Here is an 18,861-nt window from a genome sequence, read left to right on the forward strand (position 1 = left end):
AGGGCGAGGACATGAAAAGCCTTTGACTTGCTGGATGGTTTCCATTGCGTGGAAATGCCTCTGTAATTGCCACGCACACAACTAATAATGAAAATGGCATTTTTAGCTACGAACCGAGTGAAAAACCCCTACGTAAGTGTCGAGGTAATTGGTGTCACGCTGCCGAGAAGCTCAGATTGTTATTTCAGGAGCTGAAATAACCTGACATTGCTGGAGTGCAGGTATTTGAAATACTCTGGAGGAAAAAAGCTAGTTTGTGTTGACTGATTGTTACATTTCTTTGGAAAGACCTACGTTTTTAAGCAACCCAGCAGAATTAACTCTTGTTAACTTTTAAGATGTTTTGATTTCACCTTTTTAAGAATATCTGCCACTGGTGTGGGGAAGTAAGAATTTTACAGAAACAAATTTATGTTTTTCTCTCTTCTGAACTAATGTGCCAAGTTTGGGGCTAAAACTTTAATGCCTCCAAGGATGGAGGGGTCAGAGAAGGCTGATTCCCACTGCCCAAAATATCTACGGCCTTGCAGAGTATGTGCATAAAGTTTCCATCCGAATTGGTGTAAATTTTGTATTAATCTTTCAGCCAGTGACTCTCAGCTTTCATCTGAGTGTCTGAACGTTATCTGCTAGCGGCTGCCTTGAAGAATAAGAAGAGGTTGCTCTGTGGTGTCGCACTTGAACCTCTGCACAAGTTTCCAGGTGGGCTTGTTGCCAAATTACTGTCACCTTCTCCCAGGGGAGGGCACGGGCACGTGGAGGTGGGGTGAAGCTGAAGGGTGGGGGGTCCCGACGCGGGAGTCGGTGCCGGGGGGGAGCTGCTGGGGAGGCCGACTGCAGTGTGCAGCACCCCTGCGGGAGCGGGCAGCTCCCGGGTTGGGCAGCTGGTGGTTTTGTTGGTTTTTTTTTTACAGCCAGCTCGTATTTTTGAAAAAACTAGATCAAGCTGCATGCAGCAGAGCTTTGGTCTAAAGCAACTCCTGCATCACCCACCCGGGCTCCAGCATCCCTGGGGTGAGCTCCCCTGCCTGCCGCTGCTCCTGGGGAGTAAATCATCTCTCTATGGCAGCTGGCAGAGCCCGCGCTCCCCAGTTCCCCCCCTGCTGTGGAGGACACGGCACCGGCACTGCCTCGAGGTTCCTGCGGAAGGGAGTGACTGAAGTGACTGCTCCAACCTGCTCCAGCCTGCTCTAGTCTTTATCATTTCGTACGGTAAGAACCGACTTGTCACAAAGCTGGGCCGGGAGGATGCTCTTGTCCCTTTGCAGAAGCATCTCTTTGTTTTAGACGTGCGCTAACTCCCCACGTGTGAACTTTGCTGTGGGTGTGGAGGTGAGCGCAGCCTACTAACGCAAATAAACAGAATGATTAAGCCCTGAAACAAAGGCAAATAGAGTTGAGGAGAAAAAACAAACGCACGCAGACGGCAGAAAACCGAGGAAGGCGCCTCCTGCTAATAAGTGAATCCTAATGACACGGGGGGTGCCTGGCTGCCTGGCTTCTCCGCATCAGCACTAGCGAGCTGAGCGCCCACGCTCTGTAGGGCTGCTGGTGATGTCTGGTGCTGCTCGGAACTGATTTTTAGTTCCTCCCCTCAGTCAGAAGCCACAGCTGGCCCTCGGCTGTTTGGTTTCTCTTGCCCCCTGCCAGCCACTCCACAGCCATCTCTGACTCGCTGAGGACACCAGGCCTGGGCCACAGCCTCCCCCTCCTGCCTCCCCTCCCTGTCCCTGAGCGGGAAGGAGAAGGAGGTGACTTCTCTGCGAGGACACCGGTGCCTGCGGGCAGTGTGCTCTGCTCTGCTCTGCTCTGCTCTGCCTCACCTCGTTTTGACACTACAGGGACAGCTGACTTTGCTGGGAGGTGCAGTTACTCAGAAGAGCGTGTCCTCTAACAGAGTAAATGCCAGCTCTGTAGCCTTTGGGGAATAAAGGGAAATGCAGGAAAGGTTCAGGTATCGCTCTGCAAATGCGTGCCTCCACTACACTGGGTACGTTCAACTGCATCAGTGACGTATCCCCGGACCTGGAAGCGATTTTCTTTGCTATGTCAGTGTCTCTTAGGGGTCTCCTTGGAGTGTTTTGTCCTGAGAGAGACCTGCCACCATCAGCCGCTGCTCCTTGACGGCAGCGGGGCCGAGAGGCTGAGCCGAGGGACTGCACGTGCTGCTCGGGGCGGGCACTTGCACCCCTTCCTGGATGCCCCTCGTCCTGCACGTCCCCCCCTGCGCCTGCGGGGCAGGCGTGGGGGTCTGAGGGGGCTTGGGAACCTCACTGACCTCCAAGGGGAGCTCCCGGGGAGCTGGGGAGTGGCAGAAGACCCTACGGTCTAAAGAACAGAGCCCAGCCCCCGGGCGCTGCAGCGGTGGTACCTTATGAAACGCCAGGCAGTCCTTGTTGTCGGCCTTGTCCCTGCTCCGCAGGTCGAAGCTGCAGAGCGCTCTGCCGAGTGGCGCGGGCAGGGGCAGCTGCTTGATGACTTGCACAGAGCTGGCTGGGAAAACGCCGCTGATGCCGTTGACCTCCCCCAGGTACCAGTTCTCATCCAGCTGTCGGAGCAGCATGATGATGTCCCCCTTGTTGAACCTCAGCTCCCCGGGGTTGTGCCCTCGGTAGGTGTACAGGGCCTTGGCTCGCGGGACCTGCGGGACGAGAAACAGCCCTTGCAGTCCATCCGGGACAGCCATGCTTAACATAGAATTCCCCAAAAGCATTCGTAATTGTTGGGAAAAACGTAGAGGTCTAAGGCTTATGCATGCATTTATTGGGATTAACTACCCACATCCTTTCTTGATGTCTTTTTCTAATGAAGAAAAGCTCCAAAATACTTATGCTAAATTTGTATCAAGATGAAAAGCAGGCTGAACTTGTTTAAGAATATTAAGAAACAATTAATGCCTTAAACTAGTCTTCCCATGGGATCTTATTGCCTGCTATAAGATTTCCTCTAATACAGTGTCTAGTTTAATGAACCCAGGTGTTTCTGTTTCAGAACAACCGGAGGTCGCTGCCATTGTCCAGCTGACCTGGTGGCCGTCACCTGCAGTGGCCAATGACACGTCAAGGAGAGCACAAGAGCAAGGTGAGCGCAGGTTACTGCTCCCCGGGGGTTACCTCCCTGCTTTAACACTGCGTGACCGTGGCGTTATTTCAGTCTTTAATCTGGGTTACAGCAAGAGAGGCTTCTTAATGCTATTGTTGTTGCAGTATAATATAGGAAGAGATATATACCAAAACCAGAAGAGATGAGGGAACTTTACCATCCTGACTCTCATAAAAATGAAACTACAAAGTTCACTTAAAATAACCGCTTTGCTGACCCTTATCTATACTAGAAAACTCAATTTAACACACAGTGCAACAGATCATTTAGACGGCTGAATAAACCCCGACTGTCCCTGGTCTTGGCTCTGTAAACCCACGCGGTACAACTTGAGGGCAGCCTGGGGCTGTTCTCGGGAGGAGGCAATACGCCGACCTTTTCTGTGCCCTGCGTAGCTGTTCTAGATACGCATTTGGGGGTCCTGTACATTGGAAATCAGTGATACTGAAAGGTTCCGTCTTTCCATACTGGTGTCAAAGACAAGTTGGAGATGCCTTCAGCATGTTTGTGGGATGAGAGTACTGCAGCCCACACAAGAGCATCCTAGAAGGAATAAGCAACCTGTGTTTGCTTATGTTGATTGCCATTTGCAATGTACAGTTGTGTATGAAATGTAAAACCCTGAAGTGGTCAGGCAGTTGAACCAGATGGTCGTTGTAGGTCCCTTCCAACTGAAATTATTCTGTTCTGTTCTGTCCCTCGTCCCATCACCTCTGCAGACAAGTTAGAAATAGAAGTTGTCAGAACAAATCTCCTCATCGTGTTTGTGAAGCCCTGATGGCTCCGTGGTGCCGTCCTAGCCCCGGCTCTTGTCCGTACGCAGCATCTCCGTCCCGTGCGGACGAGTGGTCCGGCCAGTCACATCCAGCTGGGAACAGCGACCAACACAAAGTGCTCGAAGCGCTCGGCTCTGCTGCAGGAGTGTGCCTCTGGGAGAGATTGCTTCTTTGCTCGAGGCAAACAGTGATTGCTTTCAGCATGAGGTAAGACAGCCGTATATATCCTAAACTATTACCTGAACTGTTAGAGCTGCAGGTATTGCTCTTTCCTTGAATGGCGCCAGATTTTTGGTTTTGATAATATCTTGCATTGTGGTTCATTTTCTTTAATCCCTTTTGACTACCTGTTCTGCTGTTTCTGGCTGTGCGAGCTTCACTGCAATTGCTAGGGACCTGGAAATAAGGAACAGATCCATTTTCTGGTTTCTCTCTGCTTTCCAAGACATGGCAGTGTCTCCTTCAAAGGATTCCTTAGACCAAGAGGGGAATCTTTGAATTTGGGATGGGAAAGTAGTTTAAGGGTCCCTCCTGCCCCTCCTGTGCTGGTAGAGGAGAGAAAAACCCCAGCAGGTGACTCTGGGGCACCTCCAGTGCAGGCAGCCACAGCTCTGCACCGCAGCAGGGGGGCAGTCTGTGCTCTGCCGCAGGGCTGCCTGTCCTCACCCGCAGCCATGTCTTCCAGACTAAATTTTGAGGGGACAAAACCAAATGCTGAGCTCCATTTCTAGCCTCCCAGCTGGTAGCAGAGCTGCATGAGCTACATGCTGAGAAGAGGGGAAGCCCGGCTTGTCCCCAGCTCTAGAGCCTTGATCTGTTTTGAGCAGAGGTGCCAGTGGCCAGGACAGCTGGGGACAAGAAGCTTTTCAGCTTCTTCTGTGCCAGTCTCTGCAGATCTAGATTGTCCTTCTCTGCTTTTTAGGACTTACAATGTCATGTGTGGGAACTGCAGGAAAAATGTTTGTGTCTGGCAGAGGAGCTCCATCCACAGCCGAGTGATTCAGGCCCAGCATGCCTTCGGCCCTCCGCTGGCGGGGACGACGGGAAGCGTGCTGGTGGGGCACAGGGCTGCTGGCTCTGCAGCTCCTGTGGACAAAATGTGGATTTTTGTCTGTCGGCTGACAAGTGCTGTGGCCTTATGAGTAGGACCCTGCATCACAGTTTTTCCAAGCCATAGTCACCAAACCCCCCCTGACCTTGTGGGAGACGGCACTTTTGTACCAGTGACTCACAGAGGCTTTTCCTGTGGAAGGAGGAAAACCCATTTCCCCAGATCCACCCGTGTCAGTGCCCAGGGCTCAGGCAGGATTTCTGCAGAGTTCACCCCCCATCAGCTGCTTTTGGGAGGTCAGGAAGGTGGAAGGGAGAAACTCGACGTTTGCTTCCTGAAGTGTGGAAAATTTCCATGGAAATGATTTAGGTTTTGGGAAGAGAACATCTTCCAGCACTCCCAAACACTGATGCTTGGTAGGAAATAGGAACCAAGAGAATCATTTTATGTACTGTATTTACTTCGGAGCATTTGCAACAGGAAGCACTTAGTTTAATGTTTAGTTCTAACTAACTCATTTTGTCTGTTAATTTGTGCACTTGGCTTGGTGATGCTGAAAGTACATTGCTGGAAAAAAAAAGAAAATTATGGAAGTGAGGCTCGGGCCAGCTTTGCTCTCCACCAGTCCCCCGGGCTCCTATGGGAAATAGGGACCGTTCCAGTGCCAGGACCACAGAAACTCTCGCTGCAGACGTACGCGCCTTCTCACGCAGAAAACCAGACTGTGGGAGTAGAGGAACATGGGAGGGCCAGTTCTCCTTCAGAAAGTCTCAGAGACAGACTCTCTGGTGTTAAAAGAGGACAAGGAGCACAGAAGGAGACCTCTGATTGCCTCGGGAGCGACCAGAAAACAAACAGGACTCAGGCAAACTGAGAACGGCTGCACGGCAAAATGAAGCAAAACATAAAAGGCATCAAGAACGAGTTATGGAAATATATTAAAAATAAGAGAAACTCTGAAATGAAATGCATGCCTGTTACTAACTGGGAAAAGTGAACAAGCAACGGGGTGCTGAGAGTCTGGAATATTCTTTTTTCAGCAAGAAGCAGGAGGAGGCAGGAGGGCAGGAGGGCTGGAATCAGTAACTGAAAACTAGGCAGGACAGGTGTGTTTGTGCCCTCCGGGCTGGCTGAAACCCTCCGCTGGGATGGACCCACCCTTTCCTCCTCTGACCATGGTCACAACCTTCTCTTCTTCACCTCCTCTTCAACCCTTTCCTCCCATTTCTGTGCCCTTTCAAATCTCACAGCCCATCCTGTTTCCAGGTTTCCCTCTAAGCCTGATTTTCTTTCCTGGTGCTATTTCCTGGAGCTTGCACTGACCACTGGCATAATGTCACCCCTCACTTTAGAGAGCAGAGCGCATTCACTCGATGAAATCTGTGGCAAAACTTTTGTGGATCCAAGTGAATAACAGTTAATGCTTACATGCTTCTTTAGCATCCAAAAAATATTCAGAATTTTGGTCTTCTGGGGCACGTTAGTAATTTTGAACACTCAGAAGGTAACATTCACGGACGTTTTGTCAAGGAATGATTACAGTGTTGGTGGCCCTTTGATCTGTGCCTCTTACTCCCTGCTAAAGCTCCCTGTGCTCCAGGGAAGGGCTCGGGGGCTCCAGGGCTCCCCGTACTCGGAACTGGAATCACGCTGGACTGTTCCAGCATGTGACGACTGATCTTTTCAAAATCATACGTTCTTTGTAACTGCCCAGATATTTTTTCTAATATTTTAATAGCAAAAACCAATGTAATTTAAACAAAAAGGAGAAGGGTTAAAAAAACCATAGCAGTGCAAAGCATTTGGTTTTGGAACCAACTGAAATTAACTTGAATTAAGTTTTTCAAACTCTTCATCCAAAATACCATTCAATTCAAATAATTTTTTAAGGCCCAGCTCAGTTTTTTTCAAGGTCTGTTTTTGCTGCTTTTTTAAAAATTTTGTTTGTCTGTTCAGATACTGAGCCAAAAATACCCCATTGATTTCCCAACTTTATTTAGGACATAAACCAAGCCTTTATCTACCCACACGGAGCAACCAGTATGGTTTTTACTGTACAGGGCGCTTTCCTGCTTCGCAGGCCTTTCACAAAATAAATTGTCAAGCTGAAGTTTTCAGAAGGATGTACATCAAGGTCACTGCTTTTTACTGTGTTCATAAGATGTAGGAAAGACAAAGAAAAGCAACTAAAGCGCCCTGCAGCAAACCACCCCGCTGAGGCTGGGGAAGCCAGCAGCTGATCTCTGCTTGTCATTCCTCCCGGTGCTACAACACGGGTGTATCTCAAATATGATTTCTTTCTCAGGCTCTGGCTGGTTTCTGTCCACTCTTGGATGTATAAGATCCTCTGCAAGGCATCTGTTTCGCTTTATTTAAAGTAGGTTAATTGCAATGGCAGAAACTGGGGTGCTAATTAAACCCAGAGATAAAGACAAGGTGTGCCTGGAGGTAGCTGGCTCTGGGCTGAGGGCAGAGGGAGAGGCTTTCCCGGGCAAGGACACGGTCCTGGGCGCGGGGTGAAGAGGCACCTGGTTTGTTTTGGTGGATTTTTCTCCCGTTAGCATGTCCAGTTGCTTTTCGTTAATCCAAGGCAGCTTTTTATTTTAGTGGGGTGGTAGTGGCAGCAGAATGTTCAGCCAAATACTGCAAATATTGGCACACTCCCTACCTGCAGGGTTCAGTGTCTGTCTTTAAATTCAGTTGGTGTTCTCCTGTGTGGAAGCTCTAAAATCACAGAATCACAGAATTGGAATGGGCTGCCCAGGGAGGTGGTGGAGTCCCCATCCCTGGAGGTGTTCAAGAGGCAGGTTGACATAGCACTTAGGGATATGGTGTAGTTGGGATCTGTCAGTGCTGGGTTAACAGTTGGACTAGATGATCTTCAAGGTCCCTTCCAACCTAGATGATTCTGTGATTCTCCTCTGTGGAAGCTCTAAAATCAGTGGGACACTGAGTAGAAGAAGGGAGAGCCTCAGTACGTCCAATTGCCCACTGATACTTTCCAGGCTGTGGAGCAGACAGAGACCAACGGGGTGTTTTGCCAAGACCTTTGGGCCAAGGGCAGTCGGTGCTCGTGAACCCAAACCCATGTGGGTTTCGGTGCTGAGGAAACGCTTTTTTCCTGCCTGCAATGCCTTTGGCCACTGCAGGGAGCCTTGCCTCTCCCAGGGAAGCCTTTCCCTCTCTCTCTGTTTTCTGGGTGGTTGTAACTTTTTCAACACTGCCTCTTTTTTTCTGATTTTTTCCCCCTCTGTCATCGTCTCCGTCATGCCTGAGTGAGACATGACCCTGCTGTTACCATGCCCCACCCTGAGGTATTTCAGGCTCTGAGCGGCTGGAGACCAGGGGGGGGCCCTCCCTTGCCTGCGGAGCTGTTGGGAGAGCCCAGGGGAGACAGCGCAGCCGGTGAACTCCGGGGTGTGGAACCAGAGACTCCTCTCGCATCACTGCTGTACGGTGCGCGGTCTCGGGGCGAGATGCTTTTCTCTCTTTGGCCGCTCTGCCAGCAGGGACAGTCGTGGCAGATAGACCTCAATGCCTTGTCCCCATTCTTAGTGGATTTGAGGCTGATAAGGGAGAAAAGATATTTGGTTTTTTTTTTTTTTTACTATTTTTGGCGTTTGGCATCAGCTGTGCTAGGGCAGCCATCCAATACATCTGAGTCTCCCTCCATACAAAACAAAGAAGCAAATTAAAAATATGTATGTGTGTGTGTGAGGAAGCAATTCAAAGCATCTCTTCATAGCTGGGAGAAATGCACACTATAATTATCTTAAATGAGCTAGTTATAACTTCCTCATTATTGGCAGTGGATTAATGTAAGACCACACACTCATAGCACTGGTATTTTTAAAAAAAAAACAGAAGAAAAAGAAGAAGTGTGTGAGGCCAGCTGGGGTGGGGCTCACCAGGAAGAGACATTAAAATTTGTAGAGAAAGGAGGAAAGCGAAGCCAGGGAGTGCAGCGGGGAGGCAGATTTCTGATGGAGGCTGTGAACACCCATAAACCTTGTCCCAGGCGACTCCGTTTAAAACCAGCCCGAGGAGCAGCACGGCCCCGCGGTGACACCGTCTCTGCACGAGCAGACTGGGCTGCTGCCCGTGATACCCCAGGGTGAGTGTGAGGACAAGGCTGTAAATGTCCCTGCGCCCAGGTTTCATTTACTCCTTCACCCGTTGCCAAGCAAGACTCGCTGCTAACGACTCCAGCGAGACACCGCTAACGGCGTCAGGTGGGATCCTCCTGCTTCCCAGGTGCTCTGACCTCACCAGCCTCCACGACTGCACAGATGAACATAGGGGTCGAGTGACAAATTCATCCCTGGAAGCGCTTCTTGCAGGTGATGTCCAGGGGTACTTCCCACTGCCGTCCTGCGTGCCAAAGGGAGGGTGGCAGGAGCGCTGCCTGCTGCGGATGTCCCCGTTCCTGCGCCGCTGGGCTGGGCCCCCCAAACCTCATCGGGTCCCTGGTGACTCCCACGGTGGGGGCAGCCCCGTGGGGCCGCTGGCAGATGGGTCAGGAGTGGCCCGGGACGGGTTTGGACCTGCAAGCGGACGGTTTGCCATCTCTGATTTTCATAAATGCCCGCAGTCGCTCTCTGCTGCGCCTCGTCCCTCGAAGGCAGGCAGCCACCCCGGGTGTGTGGCCTCCTCCCCCGCTGGCTGAGTGGCTTTGTGGAAAATACCGAGGGCCTGGTCCTGATCTGGGTTTCATGGGTGTCACCCCACGTTCAGGGGGGGAGGCAGGGCCTTGTGCGGGGGAGCCGGCTGTGGTGCGGGATGCCTGGGGAGCCCCGGCCCCCCGTGCTGGCACAGCGGCACTGTGGGGCTGTCCCGCTCTGCAAGAGGCCGACTGACCAGAAACAGACCCGGGACACGGGGAGTGGGCAGTGATGAGCCAGACCAGCCCCAGCTGTGTCACCTGGACAGTCTGAGGGGACGGAGGTGGTGCAGAAGGGAGCCATGGTGACCCTCGGGGCACGGCCTGCGGGGGGGGCGGCGCAGCCCCATGCTCTGTGCGAGCTCTGCCTTCCTCTCCCACCCCCGGCACGGCGGGTTTTGTGCAGAAGAGCTCAATATCCGTGCTGTGCAGAGGCAGCGATAGTCCTCTAGATACACGATTTCTATAACACAGCCTCCTTGAGAGGAACAATTTATTTCGAGGATGGTGCCAAGAAGAAGAGAAATACAGTCCTGGCTGTCTTCCAGTTTGATTTTTCTCCCACTGGGTACTGTGGGTTCAGTTTGCAAGTGGTTTTTGATGAGTGTTTATTTTGGAGCAGGACTGGTGTTGGTCGGAGGGGACTGGCACACGGGTGTGCGGTGCGGGGCAGCGTCAGGGCTGCCATGGCTGGGATTGGCCAGGACTTGCTCTTCAGGGAAATATGTGGAATTGGAGAGCCTCTAAACTCCATCGCTCCCACTCTGCGCCTGGGTAGCAGGGCCCCAAGTACAGCCTAAATACTAAACTATACTGAGGTGCACCAAAGAACCTCCCATCCAGAAAGGTGCTGCTGTGGAGCAAAGAAGGGTCAGTACCAACGGATGGAGGAAGCACTTCCTACCAACTCCTTTTCCTTCAAGAACTGCGCGATGTGACGAGGTGGTGTGCAGTGGGTGAGGGCACGTTTCCTTGCCCAAGATCTACAAGCGAGCACTAGAGGTGTGCCAGGGTGGCTGAAGAAATGTTCGAGTCTCTTTGCTCTCGACTGTGGCCCAGCGTGACCCATCAATCTCTGCACAGATACCTGCATCTTCAGTGCAGGGACGGGCTGTTCCACGGCACACATGGAAATATCCAGAATATTCAGTGTCTGTGGGAAGTGGAAAGCTCGTGTCCCGACCCTGCTGCGCAGGCAGGGAGGGTGGCGAGGGCGGGACAGCCAGCAGTCCCCACAAGTGCAGCGGCGGGTCCTGCCCTGGAGAGCGGCAGTCGGAAGAGGCTGTGCGGCTGAAGGGTGGGATGATGGTGGCAATCCTGTCCCTGCCTCACCTGCGGGGATGGGACTGGGGGCATGTGGGTGACTTGCCGGGAGGCAGACAGTGACTCCAGGGCAGATCTGAGAGCACAGCCCGGGCCCCACTCCTGAGGAGCGGTGATGAACACACCGTGAGCAGAGAGCTGGTTATTATCTACACACTGACCCCGAAGGACATGCTGGCTTTCCACAGAGATAATCAATAACAACTGCCATCCATTTTGATTACTAACTTTCTGCGAGCCGCCTTCAGCATCCTGCCACTGGCTGCCCGCATTCCGGCGGGATGAGTGAGCCCCACATCAGCTCCTTTGTGTGCTCAGCTAGCGCAGTTTCAGGGCTCTTTAGGATCCAGTTGGATGAAAAGAGCTATTTGAATGTAAATTAATTGCCATTACAATTCTGTTTTTCTGCTTTTCATCAGCAGAGATAACTTCAGCCTTGTCACAGAGAACAAAACCATCAGAAGTGAACTTGTCAATTCAATCTCTTCATATAATTATATTCTGAGGATTCAGACAGTTGGGTGGTTTCTGCGTTATTTCTCCCCTGAGGAGGGTTGCTCCCATCTTCCGAGCACCAGCAGACTGTGTGCACCAGGGAGAGCCCAGCCCGTCCCCTCCGGCTCACACCAGCACCAGAGCTCACCAGCTCTGCCCAGTTCCCTCCTGGGTTTGCTGGGACTCAAGGCCAGTGCTGGTCGTGGCTGCAGCTGGCGGCCGCCCCGCGCTGTGAGCCAGCAGCCTTCCCGGGGGAGCTGGAGACGCAAACTGCACGGGTTTAGCTGGGTTTGGAAAACATCCTCTTAAGTCACAGGTGTAAGTGGGTGTGATTTACAGACTGAGGGGATGAAAAGCAACGGAAGGAGTCTGCAGAGCTGGTGTTAGAGCCTCTTGCTGGGGCTGGTTTCTGTGGCTCTTGGTGATGGCAGCGGTGAACAGGACCCTGCCACCGCCTGCTAACACCCCCCCCATTGATACGCCACCGCAGCCAGGCTTGCACCACTTCTGAGCTTCACCTATTGTAATTCTGGCTTTGTGCTGCAGGGGTGACATGGAAAACGGGGAGAGTGATTAAAGAAAACACAGAGCAGCTTCCATCCCGGCGAGGCTGAGCGGGTGCTGCACCAGCGATGGCTGAGGCACGGCCGCGGGAGGGATGCGCCCGGCTGCGTGTCCGTAACGTCCCTGCGGCACTGGAGGAGGACAGTGCCAGATCGGGGTTTGTTCTGCCTGTGTGAAACCACAAGAGAGGTTGAGGTGGGCAGGAGGAGTGCCGAGGTGCGTGCGGGCCAGAAGCTGGACCTGAGCGTGGCTTCGCTCCGGAGTCGCAGGCAGAGTCAGGTGGGCACCGGCCGAGCAGGGACGGGCCTGGGGAGCCGTTTGGTGAGAGGAGAGAGGGGTGGCTGGCGCGGGGCGCAGCGGGGTGATGCTGCAGCGTCTGCACGAAACCCTTTCACGCCTCTTCCACTCGTCGCTGCTGCTATCAGATGGTTTTGTCTCTGCTGCAGTCAGCAGTCTTGGGCAGTGGTTAAGTTGTGTGTCATGGTTTTAAGCCACACAGAAAACAACCTGTGTCAGCCCTCGGCGTGCCCGGTCATGATGCTCTGCCTCAGCACCGCAGTTCTCAGAAGTGGCTGTTTACCATGCAGGGAGGAAACCTGCGTCCCGCTCCCTGCTCCTGCTGCTCCCGAGCCCTCTCCCTGCTGGTTTAGTGCCCTCCCCGTGCCGGGAAAGGGAGTGAGCTGACGCCGCTGTCACCCCGCGCTGCCAGGCTGGGGCAGCGGGGCCACAGGCACGGAGGGACGGGCGCTCTGTGAGCCGGGATGCGATGGTGGCAGGGAGGGAGGCGAGGGACGGTGCTGGCCACCCCCATGGGCCTGCCAAGGCTGGTGTCTGTGCTGTGTTCCTGCCACTGTTCAAAGCTGCCAGGGCCCTGTGCCTTCTGATTGCCCAACAACCAAGTATTTAGTTTTCACATCATTTCAGGGAACTGCTTAATTAACAATGGTACATCTCCCCATTAGCCTGCCACCTCCGCTTAGCAGCCATTTTGATGGTGAGTTAATGGCTGTCGTGAAGCGATGGCCACCAGCTGGGCCTTGCCTCAGCTGTAGGCCAAGACCAGGGAGGACACTGTCTGCCTGGCCTTGGGTGTCCTCATCTTGCCCAGACCTGGGGCTGGACAAAGAAGCAGCTCTCCCCTTTCTGTACTTCCATTTCCTAGGGGAGACCGACCGACTCTGTAGCCCAGTTACACAAGATGAAGGCCAACATGGTTTCCCAACAGGTGAGGATTGCTTTTTTCCTCCCTGCAAAGCCAGTGAGAAATTCTGGGCCCGTCAGTTGTTCATGGCCCAAAGGAAACCCTCTTAAAGGGTTGGATTGCCAAAGAACTCTTAAAAACAGGATCCTAAACTGTGTCTTGTGTCCCCTGTCCCGGCATCAAAGAATGGGGGTTCCCCAAATCGGGGTAAGCTCCAATACCCACTTACTAGCTCCTAGGACAAAGGCTTTCTTAATAAGAAAAGGTCATGGTTCTTTATTCATTTGCCTAGTGCCTTGCACAGTGGGGTCCTGACTCTAAAAGGAGTTTGAATACTTGAATATTCATAACAGCAGAACAAAGTGCAGTGTTTAAGTGCAAGCACCGCAGTTTTCCTATGGTGAAGTAGAGGAGAGCAAGACAAGGTGTAGGCAGCAGCAGTGAATGGCCTTGTCCCTGCCGAGGTCCAGCCTCACCTCTCTCAGGACACCTTTTAGCTCCAGCCCTGGCGTACCGGCAGAGCCACGCATGAGTGTGCCTCCTCCTCTCCCTTCCCTCTGGAGGGGAAAATTAAAAACTCAGGCCAGTAACCAACTTTGTGGGCCCGGGGACGGTGGCCAGCCACCAGTAGGTAAACTCTGCGAGAAGAGGACTCTCAGACTTTCAGCCTCCTCGCTGACCACGATACTTAGCAGGTGAACACGCATGCTGAGAAACCCTGTTCTATTCCTGACTTGCCATCTGAGCCTGACTCATTGCCTTGGTAACAAATTAAAACACTTTTATGTGTTTGCAGCTTGGTACATAATTTTGTAAAACCAGGGAAACTGGCTCCTGATGTTGGCCATGGAGGTCCTTTGGCTCTCCCCCACCCCGCGGGATTGCCCGGGAGTGGCCGTGGCGTTGCTGCCCGCCCGCAGCACCGTGGTTTGCGGGGCAGTGGCACGCGCTCGGGGCAGCTGCCGGCGACAGCAGCCGGCACCAGTGCAGCAAAAGCACAATAAGTATCCCTGTGTGTTTTCCAGGCACCGCTAATGGGGTCAGGCAGGGATGGCCGTGCCTGCTGCCCTTTGCTGCGTTCCCGAGCCAGGAGCCTTGCTTACCCATCGAGAGTGCAGAGGAGAGTTTGTCAGCAACCGAAACGGCCTCGAATGTCAGAGGATCACGCACCGCCCAGCCCTCGGCAGAGCCGCCCGTCACGCCTGCCCTGCATCGCGGCGCAGCTGGGCCTCTCCCCCTTCGTCCCATCCAAACGGTATTTTCGCTTTAAGCTTTGAACCTGACCTACCCCTCATGCCCTGACTCCGAGGCTGTGGCTCTGCCTTACGCCTCCCTCCGACAGAAACGAAGGAGCGGCTCAGTCCTGGTGTGTGTGGCACCGGCTCATCCTCCCGGCTGCAGCAGTGTCTGTCGCTACTGCACAGCTTCCTGCTTCTGTGCTCTGGAATTTGTGGTGGTTGCACCTAAACCTTGTGGGGTGTGCACTGTCAGGCAATCTATATCGAGGTGACTTCACTCTCTTCGTGGTAGATACAAGTGCTAAAACTGCATGCGAAGGAGAAAAGGCACGCGCCGGTGTTTCTGTGCGAGGTGCAGGCCAGCACTGCAGAAACAATGCTCAGGTCACACTCAGTGTTTTTTAGAATGAGACAAACCCTGATGGGATGTGGCTGTGGGGGAGAATTGGGGCAAACCCTTTCTCCCAGAAGGTCATGAGGCCACACAGAATTTTTAGGCAAATAAAGCATCTCCATTTCCAGTTGATGGATCCTGTGGCACAAGCAGCCACCACCCAGAGCAGCTGCTGGGCAGGAGGATGCTCCCCCTCTCCGATGGAAAAGGGGGGCACCACCTCCTAAGGCACAGCCGATGTGCCTGTGCAGAGTCCCCAGGCTTGTAGCGTCCCTTCAGCGCTTGCCCAGCCCAAGGTGACATAACACACGTTACAGGGTCATTACTGTGCCTGCACAGGAACTGTCGGGGTGTTTTTGGGGGGATTGCACCGTGAGTGGGTCAGGAAATGTTTGCCTCCACTGGGTGCAAACATGAAGGTTGCTTTGAGTAAGGTTCCAAAAAGATCCAGCAATCCAAGTCCTGTCTGTCAAATTCAGCAAGGAGTTGGAGATGTTTCTGGAGGAGAAGAAAATACCAAGACGCAGGCACTATATATAGACGTCCGTGTGAAGGTGGCGACGTTGGAGTGCAGTGTATTTTTATCCCAATAGAGGTGTTATCTGTCTATCTCCCATGAAATGCTGGAGGGGGGTGTTACAGCGCTCAGTTCATGCGAAGAGAAAATAGCCGAAGTCACAGTTAAATTTGTGTGGTCTGTGTTTTCCAAAGGCAAGCTGTCATACTCAGAATTTTTCTCCTCTGGCTCACTGCCCTGTATTTGTTGCGTGACAAAGTTCATCATCCAAGTAGCTGTTTAGTGGCCTGGACGGAGTTTTGCTGTGTGTAGGGTACGGTTTAGTCTGCTACTCATCGTAGAAGGACGGGAGTTTTGTGTATACCTCAGCACACACGATCTTTCTGTTCTCTCACCAGCGGCAAAGCTGTGTTTAGCTTCCACTGGGGCTGAAGCCAGATAAGAAGATGCTTCAGCACAGGACGTAACCACATCTGGCACATGCCAGGGGCGGTTCCGAAGAGTTCAAAGGCTTTGGCGTAGATTATTTACGCATTCACCTCCTAGCAAATCCTTTTATTCTTAAATTCCAGACAGTTTATTATGTGGAGATCCTGAAAATCCAAAGTCTTGTCCTCTCTGCATAGATGTTAAAGATCTCAGGAGCCGGGCAGACGTCCCGGGAGCAGGTACGGGCAGCGCTGGCGTTCTCTGTGCAGCGCAGCCTGAGCGCCTGCTCCCCCATGGTGCTGGGTCCCCACACCAGCACAGCCTGGGCACGAGACGTGCCCATGGGCACAAACCCAGCACGTGCCCACCCCCTGTTAGCCCATAGGAAGTGGACTCAGAAGTGATTTAAGTGCTAGCAAATGAGTAGTTTGGGATGGGCTGTAACTAGAATATTCCCTGTTTATTAAGGACTGGCTCTGAAATTCCTAACTGAAACCTGAGTATTGTGTTACTGCTCATTCAGCAGCTCTGCTGGGGCCTGCTCACATGTCCCTCTTGGAATGATATGAGTTCTTGGCTATCTTGGTGACAAGGGGATTTATTTTACTTTTTTGTCTTCACGGATGCTCATGCGGATGAAGAGCAAAAAGCTGGCAAGGAAACATCTCTGCTGAGAAGAGAAACTTTGATCAAACTTGTGATTTTTGCAGCTCCATGGAGTAAAGGAAGTTTATTTATAGAATGACTTCTTTGGTAAAAACAAAACATGTCCTGTATCCTGCTTTTGATGGCATATCTGGCTGCGGTGCAGCATGGCACACGTTAACTTCATTTGCTTTGTAGCACAAAGTGGTGCGCAGTATTAGTGGTAATTAGCAGCCTGTGCAGATTGGGGCAGGCTTTCCTGGGAGAGCGCACGACCTTCCGCTGCAGTTGCAGGTGAATGCTGCATTGAGGAGTACCCAGGAGAGCCACTGCGGTGGGATTAGCTGTGGTGGAGCAGGATCGCACGAGGGCTGTTCTCACTGCGATCCTTGGCCAAACTCATCTGCTCTGCGGTTCAAACCGTTCGGAGGCCTCTGCTCACCTGGATTACTTCAGATGAATACCTGGAAACTCATGGTGTAGGGAGAGGACAAGTCATCCCCCTCACTGCCTCACCTCTGCACCGCACAGGCGCCTCCAGAGGAGCCCTTGCTGCTGCCGGGGGCCGGTTCGTGGGGGGTCCGTGTGCACCAACACCCCACCGGAGCAGCTGAGGCGACCTCTGGTCCCGTCTGCATGTATTTAAAACCACCAAAACCAAAACGTGACTAATACGTTGCATTCTTCCCCTTGCAGCCGAGGATTCCAAACTGTTTTATAATTAATTAACTAATTAAGTCTAAGAGCATTTCAGTGTAACGTGTTTTTACATCCCGTTGTCAGGAGGCGCAGGAAGTCAGCGACTGTCCCAGCACTGCGGGGAGCCGGCCCGCGGCCACAGCCTCTCGCCCAGCGCTCACCAGCTCTGCCGATTCCCAGGAGTTTGGCCTTAAAACGCTTCTGGGAGCTGCCAACTGATGGAGGTTGCCATTATATAATATCAACAACAAGTTTCTGCCTGCCCTGAGAACTAGTAAAAGACATGTGAAATGGGCGAGAGGCGAGAAAACCAGATGAGCACATTTGTGGTTTTTTATCCAGGACTGGGGGAGTCCAGGTGGAGGAACTCCAAACCTTCTCATCTGCAGCCGAAATGCCGCCCGTAGTGGCCGTGGCTGAAAGCTGTCGCTGTCTGTCGGTTCAGACCTGGTACGAACGGCACCGCAATCCCCACAGCCCCCCGGCGCGCTGGCTCACGGCGAGGGCCCTCGCTGGTCGCAGCTCTGCAGCTCGCCCGGGCTGGCAGCCACGCCGGCGGAGCAGGGCCACCCGCTGGGTACCAGGCTATGTTTCGTCTAAGCTAAAGCGCAATTTCTGGCCGCGGAGAAGCAGGAGAAGCGGACGCTGCCTGCTGGGCGCAGGCACTGCCACCGCGCACGGGCCCGCGTCCCCGCCTGCCTGCCCAGCTGCCGGACAGGCAGGGCTCCCGGGAAAGCTCTCGGGGCGACGCTGCCACACTGGCCCTGGGAAAACCTGAGAGAGGAGCTTCTGCAAGACGTCTGGTTTGACGCGTGATCCAGCCAAGGTGAGGTATCAATGCCGCAGAGATTCCCTGGGGTATGGACACCCGCGGGACACGGGGGTCCACTACAGCCCCACAGCAACACCCACATGTACGTACCTCCCTGGCACGCAGGAGGGAAAACCTGTCCTATCCTTGCCTGGAAGCTCATGGCTCTGCAATTCTGAAAAACGCTCTGAGATTTAACAGCCGTTTGAGTCAAGCTTTTGAATGTTATGAAAAGGTTTGTAGAGACACTGTACAGAAGAATAATTCAGGTGGGAGAAAGGGAAAACCAGGAATATAACACAGGAGAGGTGAAGTCACAAGTCAGTCTCTGCCCAAAATTCAGCCTGAGCCAAGCTCCTTTAACAGGTCTAATGTCATGTCCTCATTATTTAACTGTACTGTTAAAGAAAATGACAGAAACAACTTAGAATTTTAAAGCTGGCCTGGTAAATCAGCCCTAGATAAAGTTAGCAAGTAAGTCAAGTTGAATATTTTTCATTAGTGAACCTCACAGTATTTTGCTGGGGACAGAAGCATCATTGGGCACTCTCCTTCCTTTTCAGTGGCTGGGGAAACTGAGGTGCAGTGACAGGAACTACCTTCCTCCACCTCTAACAGTTACAGCTTTGCAATTACTGATTTAATTGCTATCAGTCAAAAATCAGTATATTGCCCGAAAGTCAACGCGCCTGAAATGCCCCCCAAAAGTCAGGAAGCACCTGAAAACTCCTGAAAACAGCTGCTGTCAAGTTTTTGTAAGGAGAAGGGCAAGCTGGTTTTGCCTCAGCCTGAGAATCAATGCAATTAATGTTGTGATGAACTCGAAATAGTCAAATATCACAAGGAAATAGCAGCCGGATTTGCAAACAAAATGATCTCTCTTACTTGAGACATTTCTGCAGCGCTGCTAACAGGAAAGTTTCACAGCTCCTGGCACACAGGGAGAAAGCTTTCTA

General features: G+C 52.6%; 2 protein-coding genes across 3 annotated transcripts in view; one reads left to right on the forward strand and one right to left on the reverse strand.

The window, feature by feature from the left end:
- The window catches only part of SH3RF2 (SH3 domain containing ring finger 2), a 41,722-nt gene that overhangs the window by 21,796 nt on the left and 1,065 nt on the right, over nt 1–18,861 (reverse strand). Inside the window, exon 2 of the mRNA XM_074838510.1 lies at nt 2,372–2,641. Within this exon, the coding sequence (XP_074694611.1) occupies nt 2,372–2,641 (270 nt within the window). The remainder of the gene's footprint in view (nt 1–2,371; nt 2,642–18,861) is intronic.
- GRXCR2 (glutaredoxin and cysteine rich domain containing 2) overlaps nt 1–18,861 on the forward strand; it is a 50,532-nt gene that overhangs the window by 11,208 nt on the left and 20,463 nt on the right. The window contains exons 6-10 of one of the 2 annotated variants that reach the window (XR_012624992.1): nt 587–702; nt 941–1,212; nt 2,992–3,081; nt 3,822–4,085; nt 5,490–5,849. Coding sequence is in view for 1 of the 2 variants with exons in the window: in XM_074838511.1 (XP_074694612.1) it covers nt 14,223–14,427 (205 nt within the window). In the remaining variant the exon portion in view is untranslated. Of the gene's footprint in view, nt 1–586; nt 703–940; nt 1,213–2,991; nt 3,082–3,821; nt 4,086–5,489; nt 5,850–14,197; nt 14,428–18,861 lie in introns of those variants that run through there. The other variant, XM_074838511.1, reaches the window with a different exon arrangement.

The sequence above is a fragment of the Strix aluco genome, chromosome 13 (assembly GCF_031877795.1).
Source record: "Strix aluco isolate bStrAlu1 chromosome 13, bStrAlu1.hap1, whole genome shotgun sequence".
NCBI classification, from domain to species: domain Eukaryota; kingdom Metazoa; phylum Chordata; class Aves; order Strigiformes; family Strigidae; genus Strix; species Strix aluco.